The sequence below is a fragment of the Varanus komodoensis genome, unplaced genomic scaffold, assembly GCF_004798865.1.
Source record: "Varanus komodoensis strain SLA01 unplaced genomic scaffold, ASM479886v1 scaffold66, whole genome shotgun sequence".
Taxonomy (NCBI): domain Eukaryota; kingdom Metazoa; phylum Chordata; class Lepidosauria; order Squamata; family Varanidae; genus Varanus; species Varanus komodoensis.
The window spans coordinates 3,263,632-3,283,316 of NW_025336296.1; the positions used below are offsets into that span (position 1 = coordinate 3,263,632).

The window sequence follows — 19,685 nt, forward strand, 5'->3', positions numbered from 1 at the left end:
GTCATAACTGCTTTCAGATCTGATCTGGATCATATGATCATCAGAATTAGAAAATCCAAAATATTGGCAAAAGGTAATGGATTAGATCCAGACTTAGTCATGCTTAGAGCAGACCCATTGAAATCAATGCAATTCAAGCTAGTCATGCCTTTGTTTTCAATGGACCTACTCTAAGTATGACTTACGTTTGCATTCAGCCCAACGAACAGGAGCTGACTTGGGCATAAACAAACAAATAAATAAAGGTTTGGGGGTTTTTGGCATACCCTTCAAGAACTTCAGAGCCTATTTTGTGGGCTGAAAATACTCACACACAAAAATTCAGTTCTGCTGTAGTTTGAATGATTCCCAAGAACAACAGTAGCAACAATTCTGCCTTTATTTGTATTATCGCAATACGATATACCTTTCTGCCTATTAGCATCGGGTGGTTTTCTTTTTCTTCCAAGGCTTCAAGAACTATCCAAATGTTAAATCTGATTCTGTTTTCCCCACACCAACATTTGACATTTGTTAATTTGTTTTGGACACTTTCTATATTATTGTAATTTCTCTCTTACATGCAGAAACAGGATCCAATTTTGAAACGTTCCTGTAGAAGCACTGTTTAACTCTTCTTAAAATATATGACAGTTTGACAGCTTTCTTTCCTTCTCCGAACCCTATTTTCCCTCTTTCCCCTTAGGAATAGTCTATATAAACAGGTGATCTCACCTGTACTGTCTGAGCATTCTGCCTCATATAAATGCTCCCCGTACAGCCCAAATAGATTTCAAAGACGCAGTTTGATTCCAGTGTTTTCCTGGCATTCAAAGCATTCAGTGTTTTCTCTTGCTTTTGAGGTATTTAGCAAGGGCTGGAGAAGCAAGGATGCTGTAGATTAGGGGCATTTAACCCCAAATCTGATCTCCCCTTTCCCCTAATTCCCAGTATTTTGCTGGCTCCACCCCTTTTTCTTAGCCCCTGGAATCAAGCCCTCCGGAGTTTCCCAAACTGGAATTCTGTTCTCAGGCTGAGAAGGGTGAGGCACTTGTCCCTGCACATTGGATCCTCTGCTTTTAACACATTTATTTTATTGAAAATCCATGCAGTCAGATCCCAGGGCAGCGGACAATCGGCCTGAATCAGCCGTTCATGCTGAAAACAAATATAAGAAAGCAATAAAGCTGCAACATTCATAATAAATGAAAAAACCTGGAAGGCAGCAGTAAAACTTTAATAAATAAGCAGGGTAGAGATCATTACCAGTTCCCTTTAGCCTGGTGTGCCTCAGATAAAGTGATAATATGAGTTAGATCTAAGGCATCTGGGGTGTCCCAGGTGGGAGAAAGCTGGAGTCCACCTTTAAATGTCTGTGCAAATAAATAAATAAGATGTTTCGACATGGCACTGATACCCGTCAAACTCCACATGAGGTGGGGGAGGCATTCCAGTATCACAAAAAGGCCCTTTTTGAGGGGTGGGACTAAAGGACAATCCATGGGACTTCCGCATCTATATTGTTAGGCGTTCATAATATTTGCTCCTCATGCTGCTGCAAAAGCAGAGCAGTGTTCAGCACTGTCTTGTTCGTGTTTTTGGAGTTATCCACCATCAAGTCACCTCTGACTTATGACAACCCCATGAGCGAAGCTCTCCAAGGTGCCTTGCCCATGACAGCCCTGCTCAGCTCTTGTCATCAGCACCAGAAGAAGATGACGGTAGTGGCACCAGGATCTAGAGTGACCACTGGGGTGTCTAGGAAGGGCATGATGCACAAGAAATTTGGGGGAGCACGTGCAGTCCAAGTGGAAGCTCCCAGCTTCAAGTCCTGGCTCCTCCTGTCTCATGTAGCAACACCCATACCTATTCTGCATATTGGCTCGGGTGAGAGGTCCCCTTTAATGCAAGATTTCATTTTGTTTACACAAGGTTTAGCAGAGCCACTGTCAAAGCAGCTGTAGCATGACGTCATTTCTCACCACAAGATGTGGCCCCTTTCTGGTTGGTCATTTTTAAGGGGACGGCCTGGGCGATGGTGTCATGTGAGGCTTACCCACCAGCACAATCAACAGTAGGTAGATGGGACCACAGAGTGCTCTTCCTTCTGCTTGGAACCAGCAGACCAGGGAAGCGGCTAATGAGAGTGCTGCAGCTCATCTCAGAGGGAACAGGGTAGTCCAAGCAGGTGGGTGGAGGATGTCAGCATTCCTGCTAATAAAGGACTACACGGCTGGACTCTAGGAAGCATATGTGATCACTTCCTGGTTTTTTTATCACAGCACAATCCTATGGCCACTAGCCAGCCTCTGGATGGCCGTGGGATTTTCAAAAACCCAGCTCTCCATCCTCGTAGCTGGGTCTACAAGTCTGGAGCATCCTCCCACTCTTCCACAGTCAGCATGGAAAGAATCTTGGCAGCTGCATCTCCACAACTGTGAAAATGAGCTCCGAGTTGAGGTTGCGTGGGTGTTCTGGAGGGAGGGGAAGGGAGAAGACAAGCACTGCCATGATAAGAGATATCTTGGTGATGCCTCAGCCTCTTCCCTTCCCTCAGGAGCAACACTCAAAGGGTTGAAATGGGACATCCAAGAGTTTTTGTAGGGCAAATGGCGTGCAGAGGTGAACTTTGTTGGAGGGTTATGGACCTCCAGAATAATTGAAGTCTTATGAATGCTATTCATGCAGGAGGGAATTTGGGAGTGAGACAGATGTAGGCTACAGTGTTTATATTTGCAATAGGAGCTGGTCTAAAACAAAATCTGTTTTTGCCTCTGTGCTAAGAAGCTTTTCTGAGATTCTTCCCACTGTTTCTAGTGTGCCCTGGAGCTTAATGAACAGGATCCAAAAACCGTGATTTTGAACACTTTTTTGTGAGTCCCTCAAGTGCAACCTCAGCAAAGACAGTTTTGTTGCCTGAGAGTTAGGTATCTCTGCTCAGATCTCATTCATTATGTACTTTACAAGGTGAGGAAAAGGACATTTTAAAAAAAGCATCATTTGATTTCAAGATCTGCGTTCTTGATACAGCTGTATGTGTTCTACCTAAATATCTTAACTAAACCCAGACCGGCCAAAGAGGACTCTCAAACTCCCTGGTGTTCATCTGTTTTTCACAGTGAATTCATATTGTCTGAGAGCTGAGCAGAATTAATTATTTTTTCCAATTCCTTTGGACAGGGGGAAGATTTTAACCTGGCACCTATTTGCACCTGATTTTATCTCAAATGGCCTTTTCCAAATTTCAGCAATTACACATGGCAAAATGCAGTTATTCTTTCTATTCCCTGTAGTTGAATCCAGGGGAAGTCATACTTCGAGTAGACCTAATGAAAGCAATGGGAGGGATGTCATTCATGACTAACTTGTCTCATGGATTTTAGTGTCTATACTCTTCTGGATTAAGGATCTGACTCCTTTTTCGTTTGCTTGTTTGTTTAAGGTGTTAGTTATTACATGTAAAGGAATCAATCAAGTTCGGTTCTCTCTCTGCAATAGCTTTGCTGGCTACTGGTCCATTTACAGGCCGTTCAAAGGTCTGATTATGACTCAAAACACCTCATGCGGCTTGGGACAAGACTTTTGGAGAAGATCTTCTTTTGAAACTGTTTGAAATTTTCTGACACAAAGAGGCCCTTTTCCGTGACTATTCCCAGACCTTGGAAATCCCCCAAAGGAAGACTCAGTTTGTTCCCTCTCTGTTTTTGACCCCTCTGCCAGCAGGCAAATGTTTCAGAAGGCCCTTGACCTGTATCTGTGCTTCCCATGGTGGACACCATTTTTAATAGCATCACACTTTCTGTAATGCCACACATTCCAAAGTGGGCACGAACTTCTCTCTGCCCCGAGAAGTTTCATATCTTTAGAGAGCAATAAACTTTCCTTTCCTTCTCTTTCCTCCCACAGTCTGACAAGCAAACACTGAAGTTAGGAAGATCATTTCCAAATGGCAACCCCAGCCACTTTTTGAAGAGGGGGGGGTCAGCATATACCACCAGTTAGAAAGCTTCAAGAGAGGCATTTCAACCTTCTAGAAATGGGGTAGGAGAGCAAAGCAAAAGTTGGAACAGCACAACATGGTTGACATTTGAGGAAATGGAGGCATGGGCAGGGGAAGGGGGTGGGGCATTTTGGTGGGCCATTTGGGGACCACAGGATTGCTTGTACTGCCCCTGGAGGTGAGGATTCTGGACCCCTGCAAGAACAAGCAAAGTGCCCGCCCAGGCCAAGTCTTGTGAAACTGGATAGTTGACCGTGAGGATGAGCTAAGGATGGTTCACTTGGCCCATCTCCATAGAAACAACAGGTGAGGGAGGCCAAGGTCCCCATGGGAATGCCCTGTTGTTTACTGTCATCCCTGCTGGAAATATGGAGGAGGCGATCAGTGGCTACCAGCCTTGTGGGCTATGGACTAGCTCCTTTACCAGAGGTGGCATTCCTGCATACAGCAGTTGCTGTGGGGCTTGGGCAGGGGGAGGTCTGGCACCCATCCCCTTGAGGAATCCTGTGGGCAACTGGTCTGCTGCTGTATAGACTGGACTGGATGGACCTTGCGTCTGATCCAACATGGCTCTTCTTATGTTCTCAAATACTTCTCCACTGTCTGCACATTCAGAAGCTGCAGGGAAAGGGTCATGCCAAGGAACATGTGCCGTGTATGAAGGAGAACTTTGCCACAAGCAGGGTCCCTCTTTGTGGGAGCACTGTGTGTGTTCATTAGCACACATGCAGAGGCCTTTCGAAAAATGTCCCAGCTTGTAGATGGAGAAGAAGCATTTCCCCAGTGGCCTCCAACCGCAACAGCTCCGCAGCAGCCTTCGCATGTCCCTACAGAGAGGGCTGTACAAACCTCTCTGTGGTTTTTATTTAATGGGTCACCCATCTAGTTTTTATTCGAATAATCCCTCTTTGGAGCAAGGCAGCCAAAGAGAATCCCTGGAGGAGAGGCGTGAAGAAAAGCAGTAAGTGGAGGCTTTGATATTTGTCTGGAGAAACAGAGAACAGTTGAAGTTTGGAGCTGGATATGGAAGGTTTCTTGTTGGCTTTTCAGCATCTTGTGGTGCCTGATCAATGCACTGGACTTCATGGACTACCTGTAAATGTACTTCTCACTGGCCCAATCTGTGCAACTCCAAACATGCTACAGATCTGAAAGTCTTCCGTCTTCAGGAGAAATGAAAACAAATCCCATACCAGAATTCTCCCTGGAATGCCCTGCTTCTTGGGGCAGTGGAGAATCCCAAGCAATTCTTTTGCTTCCATATAACAGGAGATGTCACATCCTATACCGAACGCTGCTGATGCAGAGGCTTCAAATAGGAACAGCAACAGCACAGAATTTCCCCAGCACTCCCCTTGTAACAGTGAATTCTTCTGGGCTGAGCAAACAGAAGAAGGAAGAGGAATGTTTGGTGACTCTTCTGGGAAACAGTGCGAGAACATTAGTGGCTCCAAGCGCTGCTGCCAATCTAAGCAATGTTCTGACCTCATGGAATGCAGGTGGTCCTTCATTCCTCATCTGAATTCGATATATGTGGGAATCCGTAACTCAGAAAAGATTTCGACTCAGACTTCCCACAGACATTAACATCACCACAGGCTGCCACTGGCACTCAGCTTTGCATCTTAATTACAAAGGACATCTCTTTCCAAGCTGTCCTCATGTATCAGGCAATCCATAAATGGCAAGTAGTTGTGCACTTTGCTTTAGCCTTTTTTCAAAATATGACTTATACCGACATTCTCTTTCAGTTGGTGGAGGAGGAAAAAGGACCACCCTGAAGATCTCAGTAGTAGTCATCGAGAGATGCTTTTTTCCTCTCATCCATTTGGATTGATAACATCAGTATGGGCACCTAACAGTTTCTACAGGGACTGGGACTGAATTGCCCCGCTCTGGCCCATTTGTGCTGATGTTGGCACATTCCCGGACCTTCCCTCTTGTCCGTCCCTCCAGCTGCAGGACCAGCTGGCAGCCGTGGCCAGGAAATCCTTATGCAGTGGGGCTTGGTGTCACCCATAAAGAGGAAGAGTGCCCCAGATCCACAGCTCTGCAGGCGTCCTGATCGGTAACTCCTCTTGCCAAATGAAATATCCCTACCCAGAGCTTCTCTATGACTTTGCAGCCAAGGTCTTGGAGGAGAAAGCTTGAGAGTCTTCTAAAGCAATTTTGGATCGTTCATGGCAGCCATCCCAAGTGTGTGAATAACCAAGTCCATGCCTTCTCTTTCCAATGCTAGTTTTCCAGCTGAACACTGGATGTTTCATCTTACACTCTCATTTCATGCAGGGAGACAAAGGGCCCTAAGGGACATGGCTTCCATCCCAGCGGTGCCCTGGAATATCTCTCCAAGATGAAGGCTTTAAGAACAGAAGAAAAGAGCTGTGCTGGCTTGGAAATTCAGCCTTCTGTTTCCACGTGGGCCAGTCCAATGCCTCGGAGAAACCCACAAGTGTGCGGGACATGAGCACCGCAGCAGCATCCTGCTCATGTTTCCCAGCAATGGGTGCACATAGGCACACTGCCTCTCAACCTGGAGGCACCATGGGGCCATCCAGACTCGCTGCTCAGCATCACTCCTGCATGAATTGGTCGAATCCCCTTTTGCAGCCAGTTCAGGCTGACAGCATTCAGCAGATCTTGCTAGGAACAAATTCCACAGGTCCCACAGACTTCCTTTTGCTAGTCCTGAATTTCCCACCATTCGGCTCCACTGGCTGGCCCCCGAATCTGTGTGTGTGTGTGTGTGAGGGGGGGGGGCTTCCTTTTTCCACACCATGCAAAATATTATTCACCTCTGTCATGCCCCCTCTGAATCATCTTTCCTGACAGAGTTTATGGCATGCCTGTTTGCACATACACAAACACACGGCACGTGCGTCTCCCCAAAGGAGAAGGCATGGCGAAACATTCCCTTGAGGGAGGAAGTTTGAGAGCTGCTGACCTCCTAGGTGTGAGTTTGCCCATCTTTGTACTGCAGCCATGCTCTCTGCGCGTGCCTGTTTGCTCTTGTCTCACTTCTCAGGTCATGCCGCAATGCAGACTTCTGATTTTAGCTTGGTGGTTGCATGCTTCTTTTGGTGCGGGCTGATTTGGCTTTGGTTTTCATTTTATTTTGGGTATGTGATGCTGTTCTGTTTTTTGTTATGTTCTGGTTTGGATCACCCGTGCAGATCCATGCTACCTCATGCGTAAGCTGAGATGAACATTATTGCTCAGGCATTTTTTTCTATGCCACTAGATGGAGCTAGGAAAAAGGGAAAGCTGTGACTAGAGGAGCATGCTGAAATAATTGGTTCATTAATGCAGTTCTACAGAGTGATCTTTATTTATTTCAATATGATTTCATGTTCTCAAGTTTCAGCTATTTCAAATAAAGACAATCCTTTCATTCAAGCTTATGGTAGAACACATACCCACACAATGCACAAGAAAAAACAGATGGGGAAGGAGGAGGAAAAAAGCAAGCTCAGTTCTTAAAAGCTTAGTTGTTAGATGGACTGGTTGTGATTGTGCTCTGTCATTGCACAGTGGTGTGCCAAAGATGCCCTGATCGGTGGGCTAATCGAGGCTCAACCTGATGGTAGGGGAAAACTGTTGACATCCTGGTGGAACCTTTGTCATGAGTCCAGATAATATTATCAGAATGAATCTCAGATGGAGAGTGTGGCAACGCGGAGGAAACATGGTTCTAAGGCATTTGGAGATGTTGACACACGGTGAGGCCAAGCGAGTGCCCACAGCAGGGCCATGGATGCAAAGCTACGTGCTTTCCCCAAAGCTGGAGTAACTGGGGGCAGGTACAAAGCAGCAGAGGCTGGTGGTTAGATGCTCTGTAGCAGCATGTGGAGAGGGTGCTCCTGCTGGCTGCCCTGTAGGCCACGGTTGTGGCAGGTTTGGTGCAAAGCACGTCAACAGCCATGGCTGTTGAGAATGAGAAGGATGCCTTTGCAAGGACTGCTGGCTGCAACTCATCGGAACTGGGATCAGAATGTGGAGCAGACCTGGGAGGAGCTTGGGAATATGGTCCATGCCAAGAGGGAGGTGCCGATTGCAAGGCCAGGCTCCCCAGATGGGCCGGTTGTCCTGGGAATAACGAAGCTAGCGGGCCGGAGGGGACTCTGAGCAGGCAGGTTTCTCCAGCACAGACCAGGCAGGTGGTCCTGGCTGCTGACCCCATCACGCACCAGCACCTGAGGAGGGTGACCCAATTAGAGGATAGATGCATGGTGGGGGGGGCATTTCGGAAGGCCCCCTCGAAGGGACAGGGCCCAGGCATGCTCATAAGGAGAGCTCCTGGAGGTGAATACTACTCTGGGTTCAACAACTTCTCTGCATGCTCAGAGGTTCATTCTGGGTGATTTGTGCTTCTGGGTCAATAAAGAGCGCAGTGCAAGGATAATGGTCTGTGGCTTTTGAATGCATGAAGAAGCAACCCTGGCTAGTGACAATTTTATTGATATGTGTATTTATTTTGCATTCATATGCTGCTCCCTACTCCTAATGGACTCTTTGGGCAGCTTTTGCTGCAATGGCAGTGAATGATACTATTTTCTGCGAGACTGTCAGTGGGCTGCAGTTTCTCCAGAGAGTCAGTGGTAACTTGCATGTAACTGAGCATATTAGTAGCATATAGACCAAGAATGAAGGAAAAGGGGTAGACTTGCTTTGTGTTGGACAAGGGGACTTGCTTCCAAATACCCAATAAAACCAAAGCCATCACCCTGGGCAAGACACCGTCTTGCATTCTAGTCCATCACAGGGTTGTTGTTCCGAGTTGAAGCCTTTTTTATCCTCAGATGACCTGAGCTTCTTTGAGGAAGGGTAGACTACTTTGCTTTGTTCAAATAAAAGGAGGGAGGAACGACTAACCAAAAGTACCAAAAGGAAATGGAAAGAATTGCACAGCGGTCTTCTTCATGACCTGTGCTTCATTTGCGTTTTTCAAAGGATGAAATGAAAAGCTTTGAGAGAACCCTGAAACTACAGTCAATTAGTTTTAAATGGCACCAACAAAGTGAACAGACAGGTTCTATTGCCCTGGCGCTGGGAACTTTCACCTCCCAAGCGATCAGACTGAGACCTCCTTTGTATTCCGTTTGAAAGTAAAGATGATGAACTCTGCTCCCAACTTAGATGGCAATGCTGGCATTATAACTGGGATTTTTAAGGGTGGGGAAAAAACAAAGGAGAAGCACAGCAAGGCTCCTGGAGACCAAACAAAGCCCGAGCTAGCGTGCAAGATACACCGGGGCACCAACGGATTTGCAAGGCTTTTCTCAATCCTGCAATTATGACCCTCCTGATCCTATGGTTGCATTCCAGCCCTAGTCCCTGGAACGCAGCCAGCAGGGATCCACTGTGGTCCCCAGCAGGTGCAAGAAGCTGCTTCCTCCAGGCATCCACCGCACTCAGCTCAGGAGTCAACTCACACGGTGAGAAGCAGCCGGAGCAGGTCAGGCCTTGGAGTGCTCCCCTGAGGACAGACCAGCAATCCAAGAAACAATTAGGGCTATTTATCTAATAACCAGCCGTTGTGATGCTCCACCCCTGCCCCCGAGCATCCAAGAGAGTTAGAGGGATACGCAGAACAAGTGGATGACGTGAAACCCAGTGAAAGGACTGGCATGGGGCGGGGGGGGGGTCTGTCTCGCATGATCCTTGGGACACATCCAGCAGCATCCAGGCCTTGTAGACTCTTAGGCGTTAGGCCCTGGTGTGTGGCCGCTAATCCATCGCCACTAGCCAGCGTGTGATTGAAGCCCCAACCGTGAGGGTGTTCAAGGATAGGCTGGACATGCACATGGTGGGCATGTCGTGAGTGGAGCAGGATGGAGCTGTGGGTCAGACTAGATGTCCTGGGAGACCCCTTCTGACTCACTCTGTTTCTATGTTTGTTGGGCTCCCAGCACCCAGGCATCTCTTTGATGGGTATTAAGCCATTTTTAATGCCGGGTGGGGACACACACACCTCTCTGCACAAGGTCATTTGTTTTGATGGGAATCCTTCTGGAATGATTCGTGAGGCTGGGGATCTGGGAGGTCTGAGTTCTAGTCCCCACTCAGGAGTGAAGCTCACCCGGTGAGTTTAGACCAGCCACAGATGTTCAGCCTAACCCACCTTACAGGGTTGTTGTGTGGGTAAAGAAGGGTGGAGGGGGCATATGTAAGGTCCTTTGCAAGAAGAACAATGGAGGGATATAAATGTCCTGTATATATGAATTATATAATATAATAATGTTTGCAAACCTCCCAGAAAGCCCTACCAGCTATGGCAGGTGGTATATAAATATAATAAATAAATATGGGTAAGGATGGATGCTAATTGAGACAGATCTAGTTCCTCTATACACTACACTTGGAATATTGTGACCAGTTCTGGACAACAAGATTTAAGAAAGATGCTGGTAAATTAGAAAGGGTCCAGAGGAGGGCAACAAAAATGATGCAGAGTTTGGAAGCACTGCTCTGTGAGGAGAGAGTGAGAGAACTGGGCATGTTCAGCCTTGAGAAGAGAAGGCTGAGGGGGGACATGATATTCTTCTATAAGTACCTCAAAGGCTGTCACAAAGAGGAAGAATAGAATAGAATAGGAGTTGGAAGGGCCATGAAGGCCATCGAGTCCAACCTGCTGCTGCTGTTGCAGGACACCACATTACACCATCCCACTCAGATGGCTGTCCAGTTTCACCTTGAATGTCTCCAGTGTGGGAGAGCCCATGACCTCTCTAGGCAGCTGCTTCCACTGTGGTATTGTTCTGACTGTGAGGAAGCTTTTCCTGATGTCCAGCCTGAATCTGGGTTGTCGCAGCTTGAATGGATTATTCAAGGAAGGCCAAGATCTCCCCTTGCTGATGCCAGAGCGCAGGACAGGGAATAATCCATTCAGGTTGCGACAGCCCAGATCCAGGCCGGACATCGGGAGCAGCGTCCTCAGGCTTCTATGGTCTCTGGGACGGGCCACGGGCTTCCTGCCGGCTCCACATGTTCCTGATCTGCTTCTCCTGCCCTTGCTCTCAAAGGCTTTCCCCCAGAACGCCTCCACCGCCTCTCCCCCGCTGGCCACCTCCTCCTCGGCTGAGCCGTACACCCGGAGGCAGTTCTGCAGGTGGCCGTGCGAGTGCCCCGCCATGGCGCCCCGCTGCCCGCTGGGGGTCAGCCTGCTCACCGACGGCTGCGAGTGCTGCAGGATGTGTGCCAGGCAGCGTGGGGAGGAATGCACCGAGGCGGACGTGTGCGACGTGCATCGGGGCCTGTACTGCGACTACAGCAGAGACGCGCCTAGGTACGAAATAGGAGTCTGTGCACGTAAGTCACGTCCATCCCTTTTTGCCCTGCACGGCGTTGAGTGCCATCAGCAGCGGGGTGGAGGGCCGTAAGGGCAAAGGGCGTGTGTCCATCCGTCTGCCTGTGCCGTGTCGCGCAGACCGTGAAGCTTGGCATGAATGCCAGGGCAACCCAGGGGGTGCCCACCGTGCTGTTCTTTTGCTGTTCACACCCATCACTCAACAGCACGATCCTAAAAAGCCGGGCAGCGGCTGGATGGCCACTGGGTTTTTCAGGGGCCCGGCTACACGCTTAGGAAGTTGCTGCAACGTCATAGCTGGGTCTTCGCACCTGGAGTAGCTTCCCTGCTTTGCTGCTAGTGTGGAGCAAACTGCACTGAACAGTCTCGGTGGCTTTGGGGGCCGTGCTGGGGAAGGAGAAGAGGCTGGTGCGTCCTCATAGCATCTTGGCCTCCTTGCCTCTGGTTCTGAAGTGCTCCACTAGGTGGCCAACATTGGACACCTCACCGAATGGCAGGGCTACCTTCACCGCTGCACCCCTCCAAGTTCAGAGGCTTGCAGGCATCTGCACTAGACAGAACCCAAATTGTAAGGCAGATAATTTTCTAAAGAAATTAGGAGAGTAAGTACTCGGAGGAGGGCTTTCTCTGCGGTGGCACCCAACCTATGGAATTCACTCCCCAAAGAGGTCCACCTGGCACCGTTGTTACTGGTTTTTCGGCGCCAGGGAAAGACCTTTTTATTTAAACATCATTTTAATTGTTAAAATATATGATCTGGCTAGGGCAACTTCTTCTTCCTTCTCTTTTCTCCTCCTATATTATTTATTTACTTATTTTATACTGTTATTTTTAATTTTATATTATTATGTTTGAAACTCAGTGTATTTTTTGTATTTTTGTATTTAAATGGTAATTTATTATGTTCTATTATATTTCAATGTATTTTATTGTGTTGTAAGCTGCCCCGAGGCTTCGGCAAGGCGCGGCATAGAAATGTTATAATAATAATAATAATAATAATAATAATAATAATAATAATAATATGGCCTTGGGGTTGAAGCCCTGCAGTAGCAACTCCTGCCTCTAGGTGTCACTCGGTGGTCCTCACAGCCGGAAGGCAGGGATGATTCGTAGACTGAAAGCCAGAGTCAAAAGCTTGCCGTCTCCACTCCGGGGGAATGGCGTAGAAATGGACCACTATCTCAGCAGGGCAAAAGGCGCAGGGTCCATGACCCAGGAAGCCAAGAGGCACAACTTTCCTCCAACAAGGCAGGCACAACGTGTCCAGCTTTACCACCTGCGTAAGTTTGGTTGAAGGCTTCTGTGTATCAAGCCAGGTGTTATTCCGCCCCAGAAAAAAACCAGGTCTGTTTTTAAGTTAATGATCTAAACAGGATAGACTTCTGGCCATCCTTTGCTTAATGGGGAAGAATCCAGCCCTTCTTTCTCTCCTCCCACCCCTACCCCAAGATAACCGAGTGGCCAGATTAAAACTTTTTATTTTATTTTATTTTAATTCATATCTTTAGCTATATGTGCAGGATGGGAGAGGGGGCCCACTGCAAACAGTTGCCACTGAAACTATGCCAAGACCCAAGTTAGATCCAGCCACAGAATAGTATGTGCCTTGTAAGCCGATTTAGAGTAATAAGCACAAATGACTGATTATATGAAACTATCTTGGGTGCTCCTGATGAACGGTGCAGTTCTCTCCCACTGACTGCACACCAGAACTGCAAGGAAATACGGCACCAGTTCCCTCCCGCCCTCCCTCTTTCTTTCTGAACTACAGATAATTAGGGGCATCCAAGGTGGTTCAACTCTTTATTCATTGTTCTAGAAAAAGCAAATTCCCAGCCAGCTGGTCGCATCTCAGATTTCGCTGCTCTGTTGCTGTTGAGGGTTGAAAAATGGTGCACTAAAACATGGCTTGCTTTGGTTTGCTTTGAAGCTGTGTAAAACATGGTCAAGGGCAGGAGAAGAAATGTCTATATCGATTTTTTGTTGTTACACGTTGTCAGCTTGCCTCCAACTTATGGCCACCCTGTGAATGAGAGCCCAACAAAATGATTTGTCATTGAAAGCCCTGCTCAGCTCTTGTAGCTCCCTCCATGGAATCAAACCTTTTCATAGTTGGTCTTCCTCTTCTTATCTATAGCCATATCGCGATAGATCAATTGGGTTGCAACCAGATCTCAGTGTGGGGATTTTTAATTCTGTCGTATTTAAAAGAAAACCTGACCAGCTTCGCCCACCCACCCTGATTTGATAGCGGCAAGCAGAGAAAAGGCCACTCCATTTTTGTCTGTGTTTGAGACGTGATATTTAGCTAAAACATCCGAGGGTGTGCGTGTTCCAGTGGGGAAAACAAACAGACTGTCAGGATCCATGCTGTAAACATTTGCATAAACTTTTGTGAACTTGAAGGAAAAGCAGGCTTTTTCAAGGCCATGAATAATGCTTTGCATTAGATAAACCCGTTCAGTCTCCTTGAGAATTGCTGTAAATGTATTTCTGGCCACTTGCCTTGGTTTGATTTCCTGGCCAATGGAGTTGTAGGGCATCTGGCCACACTATGGGATAACATCAGTGCCCCGGCCAATGCGGTTGGTGGCAGTGGAGCCTTCCTCACGATGCAAAGAGCAGCTTCATGGAGGCGATTTTAAGTGGAACCACAGGGGAGGGGAAAGGGTTAACTTAATCATTAAACTCTTCCTCTCCTCTCTGCTGAACTGGACTTTCAATAAATGAATTTCTGAACGTTCATTGATAAGCTCCTCAATAAGACCAAAAACCTGAGCCTATGCTGAGCCCAAATTAAAGCTCCCGTGCAATTGTTGTCACTGTGGTTTATAAGCAGAACATTCTACTAGCTCAGTTGCTTTTGTCAATATAAGACACTTACTGCCCCTTTCTAAACAAGGGTTTAGTTAAATATGTGGTGGAGGTTTTCTTCAGCCGTTTAGGAATTGCTCTTAGAACAGGGATTCAAGAACTCACATTCCTGCTGGATTTTCCCCTGGGATTCAGCTTCCTTTGCTTTGCCCTTGTTTTGACTTCAGTGGATGATTTGTGAGTTTAAGTTGGTTCACATGAGTATCGGAGGTGATTATATGATTAAAAAGTAAAAAGCATCCTTTCCTCGGTCCGTCTAAGAGTCTATACCAGCTTTCCTCAAGCTGAACCTCTGCAGAGGCTTTGGATTGCAACTGTAATCATCCTTGGGCATAGGCCATGCTGTCTGGGACTGATGGAGAGTGTAGTCCAAAACCACTAGGTTGTGGAAGGCTGGGCTATGCCAGAGGTCTTGAGCATCCTTTCAGGCTGCCCTCCATTGCTTTTGTCAGCCCCACCAAAGATCAACCAAAACCAGAGATGAAGAAAGGGAGTTTTGCCACCAAAATTTGGTAGCAAAGCACTAGAAAGGTTTACTTGGTGCAAATATAATTTGAAAACAAGCCACATTTGTCCTTCATGAGCCTTGCTAGTTGTTTTCTACTGAATTTCAGTCTCAAACCACTAAGTTGTCACCACTACAGCAAGGTTGTGGCTTGTAGGAGGGTCCAGAGAGGGTGGAATTTGTCTAGTCTTCAGTGACTGGCATTGCACTCTGCATATTTATTTATTTATATCTAAAATATCTGCATAGAATAAATTGGATGGAGATCTATCTAAAGGTCTAGCAGAACTGATACCATATGCACAAGCCCTATCAGAATTGAGCAAAATGTCTCTGCAACTCATATCCGCTTTCATGCTTCTTTTCCTGTCTCTTTGGTAGAAATTGTTGGTGTGGGTTGTGTCCTCAATGGAATCAGGTACAAGAATGGAGAGGTGTTCCAGCCGAATTGCAAATACAACTGCACATGCATCAATGGAGCGGTGGGCTGCATCCCCAGGTGCATCGACTCCAAGCCACCGCTGGTCTGGTGCCCCAACCCCAGGCCAGTTAAGATAACAGGCGAATGCTGTGAGCAGTGGGTTTGCGACTATTCAAAGAATATCAGGAAGACATCTCCAAGGCATATCTCCTCAGCAGGTACAGGGCTGGGTGGAGATGGACACCAGTCCAAAGCTAAGAGGCAGAACCACAGGCCCAGGGGCCAAATGCAGCCCTCCGAGAGGCCAAACACAGTCCCCCTTAGTTCCTCCAGAGGGCCATGCCCTCTCCTTTAGCCTCACCCTTTTCCCCCAACCCTAAGTCTCTTGCTAGATTCTCGACTTCAGGCAGTGTTTTCCATATTCTAAAGAACTGAAATGCCTCTCTGGCAGTGGGAGATTTAAGCAAAAATATATTTACGCTCTGCCCTTTCAGCCCTTCAGTCCTGAGCACCACTGGAATGAGACTCCTGAACGCTTACCCAAAATTCAACTTGGCCCTTGTGTGAAAAGCGGTTGTGCTTCCGTGGTCCAGGAGGTATGAGCAGGAAGCTGACCAGAGAAATTAGGACCAAACTCCTTGCAACTGAGAATGGGAGGAAAAAAAATGTCTGTTTTTATGCAATCTTGCCAAAATCAGACCATCCGGCTCTGTGCATGAATATTCCCCCAGAACCAAATCCATGATTTTTAATCTTTAACACACTGGGACTTCCTTGGTTGAACTGGATGAGCATGGGTATTGTATTTATCATCATTATCTGGAAAACACTTCCAAGAAAAATCTGCTCATTCCTCCCATATCTTTCTTGTAACTTGTTTTTTTGTTTCATTTTGCTTTTTGCTACTGCTAAAGCATTGTTAATCAGTTGTCTCCATTTTTTCTTAACAAAACAAACTTCAAAGCAGCAGGGAGGGAAAAAAGAACACTTTTGGTCATAATTTACACATAATGATACTTTTTTTAAAGTGAAAGAACAGGAATAAACTGAATTGCAATATTAGGTAAAGGAGTGTCAAACCTTTTCTCTTCATACAGTTTCTTCTCCAGCTGTTATTTCCTCTGGGGGAAAAATCAGGTAGAGCTCAGGTTCCTATTTTCCCCAGTGCAGCAAATAACGCCACTGGGAGATGGAGGTGGTATTGATTTAAAAAACATTACGGGAGAGGGAAAAAAGCTGTTTTCCTCTATTACACAGAGCTATGGAATTCCAGGGGTGGAGCAGAAAAATTAGGGGGGGAAGGATTTGGAAGGGTCAGGGGGAAAGGGAAGGAAATAAGTTTTCCCCTTCAATGTTTCTGTTTATAGTTGCTCCAGGCCTTCACATCTCTCCTCCTGCATGCTGAGCAGTTTAGGCCCCTAGAACAGCATTCTAGAAAATGCTCATCCCAAGATGTGGCCGTCATTCCCTTCCACAGCCAGCCAAGAGGACCGTTGACCTGCTCCGGTTTGTGCTGTCCCAGAGGAGGGGATTCACGGGCTGGAATCTCACGCCCTTCTCACTTGTCCTTCCCATTCCAGTTTCTGGGTACATGCCAGCTTCAACTCCAAGCCCGCCACTTTCTCAAGGAGAACCCAAGCATGGTTCCTGCTAGCAAATATCTCCGTCTGTTCCTGGAGCTGTCATGGAAACTTGTCTAATTCTCTGTGTTTATCCGATTACCAGTTTATGAAGGCGAAATTGAGTCCTGGCAGAAAAACTGCATCCTTCACACCTCCTCCTGGAGCCCCTGTTCCAGGACGTGTGGGATGGGCATCTCCCTCAGGATCTCCAATGATAACGATCAGTGCCGCCTGACGAAGGAGAGCCGGCTCTGCAACCTGAGGCCGTGTGAGGAGGACATCACCAAGCACATTAAGGTGTGGAATGTACACTTTTTTATATATATTTATTGCATCTGCCTTTTTCCTGCAAGGACCCAAGAGAGATCACACCATCCTGCTCCTTTTCTCCATTTTTATGCTCAGAAAAACCCTGTGAGGTGGCTTAAGCTGAGCGTTCATGACTGGCCCAAAGTCTGGTCCAAAGTCACCCAGTAAGCTGCACGGCAAAGTGAAGACTAGAGCCTGGATCTCCTGAGTCCTTGTTCAGTGCTCTAACCACTACACCATGCTGGTTTTCAAGGCAGCGATCTTTTGCCAAGTCACTGGACTGGTTCCCCACACAAAGATAGGCTGTTTCTTTCCTTGGGAATCCCGACTTTCTTTTCATGAAATGCCATTTCTAAACGATGGATTTCCAATTTTCTGCATTCTGTTCCTGGTTGCAGCTGAAACTTTTAAGGAGCACCATGGTGCTGAACCTTTTCCAAGGAAGGGTTTGGCATCATGGAGAACATCATGGAGTTCAGATTGAAACTGGCCGGACTCCCTTGGGAAAAACACCCCCACTTTCTTGTATGCCTCTGCCCCCAAGAGGAAGGGAAGGCGTGTGTTTCGGTACTGGGGTGCGATGCAGAGGGTTGAGGTGGGAGGAGGTGGGACTCAGAGGAAATTGGGGGGTTGCAAGAGGCATCTCTCATTGCTCCTCTAACCTCCTGGGGTTTACGTAATTCTGAACAAGGCCTGGGAGAGCGCTTATAGGAACAGATGAAGCAGCTGTGGCTAGCCAAGGTAGCTGAACCTGACCTCCACATTCAGTGGAAGCCTACCTCTAAATGGGGACAAGATGTAGCCACTTTGGAACTGAGTTACTAGATTAGGTGGCCCTTGGTGCGTGAAGCACCGGTGCGGCTTATAACTGAGCCCTGCGGGCTGCAACTGGCACAACTCTGGGCCGCATTCGGGATACTTGCAGCCCTCCAATGGGGACATCTTTGGCTGGATGCCCTTCGCTGTGTAAGGTGGCCAGCAGTGAGAAGCTGTGCTGGTTTCCTCCCTGAATCAGCTGTTCTTCACCTTTCCATTGGCTGCATCAAGAGCTAGTGATTCCAAACAGGAAAGGGAAGCATTACCTAATCGTGCATCATGCATTAAATGTTCACCCTCCTTTTCTGTCTGTGGCTAAGCGTTGCTGGGACAGGTGTGCTCATTTCGCCACACTGCTGCATGGAAGAATGATTTTCCATCCATGAGGCTCTTGGATCACAGGCCTGTTTTTTTTGCTCCGTGTAGCCTGGAAAGAAGTGCTTGGCTGTGTTCAGGAGAGACGAGCCGATGAACTACACGCTCTCCGGATGTGTGAGCAGGACCATCTACCGGCCCAAGTTCTGCGGCGTCTGCTTGGATAATCGCTGCTGCGCACCATACAAGTCCAAGACTATCGATGTGAGCTTTGAGTGTCCAGATGGGACTGGTTTTTCCAGGAAAGTCATGTGGATCAATGCCTGTTTCTGCAACCTGAGCTGCAAGAACCCCAATGACCTATTTGCCAATTTGGCTCATTATCACGATTACTCTGAAATTGCTAATTGAGTTGACTGAATGCTGCAAAGCACTGGGGGTGGGGGGAGGAAGCGAGAGGGGGAGCTGCCTTCCAAATTCTACATGTTATTACTCTGATTTTACAGAGGATCAAAAATAAAAGAAAATCTTTTCATTCATCAGTGCATGTGAGAGAGAAAGCATCTGGGGCTGGCTGGTTTAACTTAAAAAAAAAATCCATCTGGCGTAAGCTGCCTTTGCCGGATCCATCTGACTATTTTTAGATGTTGTTTTAATGAGTGGGATTTTCTGCTGGTGGAAGAGCTCTAGCAGTGCCCCACTTCTTAAACAACTCCTGCTGCACGGTGTCATTTAAAGGGAATTATTGCAATGGCACACCTTCACGTAATGGATTGCGCACATGTACACGTTCCGTCAACAAAAACACCTCTCCATTTAACACGTTAAAGGATTTTAAAAATATTTCATAATGATATATATATGTACCCTTTTCCAATGGCCTAGATGTTTGAGTAGGGGGAAGGGATGCAGAAAATATCATGCCTTGTTTCCATGCATACAGATCCCCTCTCTCCACTACCTCTCTGCTCTTATAAATCTCTCCTCCTCCTCCTCCTCCCCCCATTCCCATAGACTCTGGGTGATTTACAAGAGATCAAAACCAGCAATAATTGAATGTTAAAAAGAAGGTATATTAAATAACACGGGAACTGATCTGGAAAGGTCTGTTGGAAGAGATACAGGCATGTTCAGAGAGGTATGGCTGTAGAGATACTGGAAATGATACATTTTTAACTCCCTCTTGAGAGTAGCGGTCAGGAAGTCTGCATCTCTGCCATTCCACAGTTTAGGAGCAGCCACTGAGAAAGTCTGTAGTTGATGTTAATCTTAGAGAGGCAAACTTCAAAAGGTTGTCCCCAAAGGACTCCTGAAGGAATTCTGGATCTGAACCATGAAGGGCTTTAAAAGGTAATTATCAACACCTTGTACCACATCTGGAAACATACTGGCAGCCAGGGTAGATACTTCAATACTGGTGATGTGTGCTCCTTCCATGAAGCCCCAGAGACCAGCCTGGCTGCCATATTTTGTACTAGCTGCAGTTTCCAGAGGAGTCACAAGGGCAGCCCTGGGCAGACTGCAGATTGCAGAAA

At 47.1% G+C, this 19,685-nt stretch overlaps 1 protein-coding gene across 1 annotated transcript; it reads left to right on the plus strand.

The window, feature by feature from the left end:
* Positions 1–7,921: 7,921 nt before the first annotated feature.
* CCN4 (cellular communication network factor 4) lies at positions 7,922–18,692 on the plus strand. Its single transcript, XM_044450424.1, has 5 exons — positions 7,922–8,023; positions 11,002–11,287; positions 15,049–15,306; positions 16,814–17,007; positions 18,262–18,692. The coding sequence occupies exons 1-5, from the start codon at positions 7,922–7,924 to the stop codon at positions 18,559–18,561; spliced, it is 1,140 nt and encodes a 379-aa protein (XP_044306359.1). The 3' UTR covers positions 18,562–18,692.
* The last annotated feature ends 993 nt before the right edge of the window (positions 18,693–19,685 follow it).

What these genes read in the sequence shown, in the direction of transcription:
- CCN4 (XM_044450424.1), top strand. Translation starts at nt 7,922, where the DNA reads ATGCCTTTGCAAGGACTGCTGGCTGCAACTCATCGGAACTGGGATCAG. An exon ending in TGGTCCATGCCAAGAGGGAG is followed by an intron (nt 8,024 to 11,001) that starts GTGCCGATTGCA and finishes TTGCTCTCAAAG; the next exon opens with GCTTTCCCCCAGAACGCCTC. An exon ending in AAGGCATATCTCCTCAGCAG is followed by an intron (nt 15,307 to 16,813) that starts GTACAGGGCTGG and finishes TCCGATTACCAG; the next exon opens with TTTATGAAGGCGAAATTGAG.